Source organism: Pygoscelis adeliae, unplaced genomic scaffold (assembly GCF_000699105.1).
Source record: "Pygoscelis adeliae isolate BGI_AS28 unplaced genomic scaffold, ASM69910v1 Scaffold105, whole genome shotgun sequence".
Taxonomy (NCBI): Eukaryota; Metazoa; Chordata; class Aves; order Sphenisciformes; family Spheniscidae; genus Pygoscelis; species Pygoscelis adeliae.
In genome coordinates this window covers 625838-627613 of record NW_008824807.1, presented here as the reverse complement: position 1 = coordinate 627613, position 1776 = coordinate 625838, and the positions used below count along the sequence as shown (strand labels likewise).

Here is a 1776-nt window from a genome sequence, read left to right as displayed (position 1 = left end):
CACTACCTATTTTTCCCACAATACCATTAACCAGTCTGTAGTAAGTGCTTGGCTAAGCAACGATCCTACCAAAGACCGCATGGAAATCACCAACTTAATTCCAAATCAGACTTTGTCTGTGAATAGTTTAGATATTTTAGGACCATGCCTAGTATATGGTACTGATGCAGAGGCTATTTACGTGAACAGACAACTTTTTGCCTGAAATGACTCCAGTATCCCTTTGAAGCGCTGGTGACCTTGAACTACTGGGAGATGTCAGGTTCATTCTTAATGATACTCATTAGTCTGTTATCAGCATGTGGGGGAGAGGCCTACAGCTTGGTCCTGGTACTGCAGAAGAAATGTAAGGTACCTCAGATTCTGACAGCTGTCACTCGCTATTGATGCTGCAGGATGGGTAACTGAGCAAGCTTGCTCTCATTTCTTCCCCAATGCCTGTTTGGTTTTGGCAAGCAGGAAGGTAGTCGCTAGGGCAAGATGTTTGCTCTAAACTGATGTCCATAATACACACGTGCATACAAAGTGAAGAAAAGGTAAACACCCACCCCCCCCCCCACCCCACCCCCACCCCACCCCCCCCCCCCCCAAAGATATTTTTCAAGTAATAATTCTAAGGCCAGACTATGGGGTTCTTTGAAATTCTTTTTATGTCACCTGAGAGATGGGTTTTTTTAATCTGAGTTTTTTATATATTTAGGGGACGTAACTTTTTCTGTTACTTCATGAGAATTGGAAAGGAAAACTGTTAAAGCTGTGAAATGTGAAAGGTTCTATAAGAATCTTAGCATTTTAATAACATTATTTTGGATTATTTACAGCTTTGTCATGGATGCTGCATGTTAAAAATCAATCTTGATAATGTGCCGGTAACTCCCTCAACAGAAAAGTGTTTTTTATAGCCAAGAGGTCATAATCGACAGATGTTTTTGGCTGTGTTTTCAGGTGTGAGAATAAGACTTTCTAAACTTGAGACATAGTCTTTGTCACAATCAAAATTTCACATCTGGTCTGTTGCAATCTTTGAAAAGTTAAATTTTATGGTTAGTGTTGTACCTACCTTTTGTTGCAGAGGACCCTTTATCTTTTTAATAAAAAGTTTTGCACAAGAATACTGGTCTGACTAAATTAGTTCAAATAGATGTACTTGTAGTCATCTTTACAGGAAGGTAAATAACTAAGTTATTTGGACTGATCCTGGGGATAGAATCTGAAGGATGGAGGGAAAGCTCAGGGTTTGGGCAGCAGCAGATTAAGTTATAAGGTTTTACAAGGCATTTTCCATCAAAACCGCACTAGAGCGTACTTTACTTCCACGTCGGCGAGAACAGCATTCTTGATCTCTTGTGATGAGAATACCTTACCTGATCTGAATTTCTGGTGGGCCTGGCTGGAGGACGTGGATGGTGCGCTGGGGACAGGGCTGTCCTTTCTTCATAAAGGAGCGTATGGAGTTGGCAAGGGGCTCGTTAGAGCGTCTTAAATTTTGCTTCCCAATTTGTTTGAAATGCAACACTCTGCCTGGAAAGAAAACTGGTCGAGATGCATCTCTGAGTGATAACTGGTGGGTTTTCCTGCCTGGCGACTTACACGTTGGTCCGTAATGACTCCCTCGTTCAGGCATTAATTGGATCACAGAGGCTCGGCAGAACTTTTTTCCCCCATTAGAAAATCGGTATTTATCCATCCAGCTCGGTGCCGCCACTGCAGAAAAAAGCGGTGCCTGAAATCTGGCGGGGGGGGGGGGGGGTGGGTTTTTTGTGCCCCCCCCGCCTC

At 43.0% G+C, this 1776-nt stretch overlaps 1 protein-coding gene across 1 annotated transcript in view; it reads left to right on the top strand.

Annotated features, from left to right (window-relative positions):
* NUP43 (nucleoporin 43kDa) overlaps positions 1-552 on the top strand; it is a 12600-nt gene extending 12048 nt beyond the window's left edge. Inside the window, exon 10 of the mRNA XM_009324156.1 lies at positions 1-552. This exon is cut by the window's left edge and continues 9 nt beyond it. Coding sequence (XP_009322431.1) covers positions 1-205 — 205 coding nt within the window. The 3' untranslated portion in view covers positions 206-552.
* Positions 553-1776: the final 1224 nt, after the last annotated feature.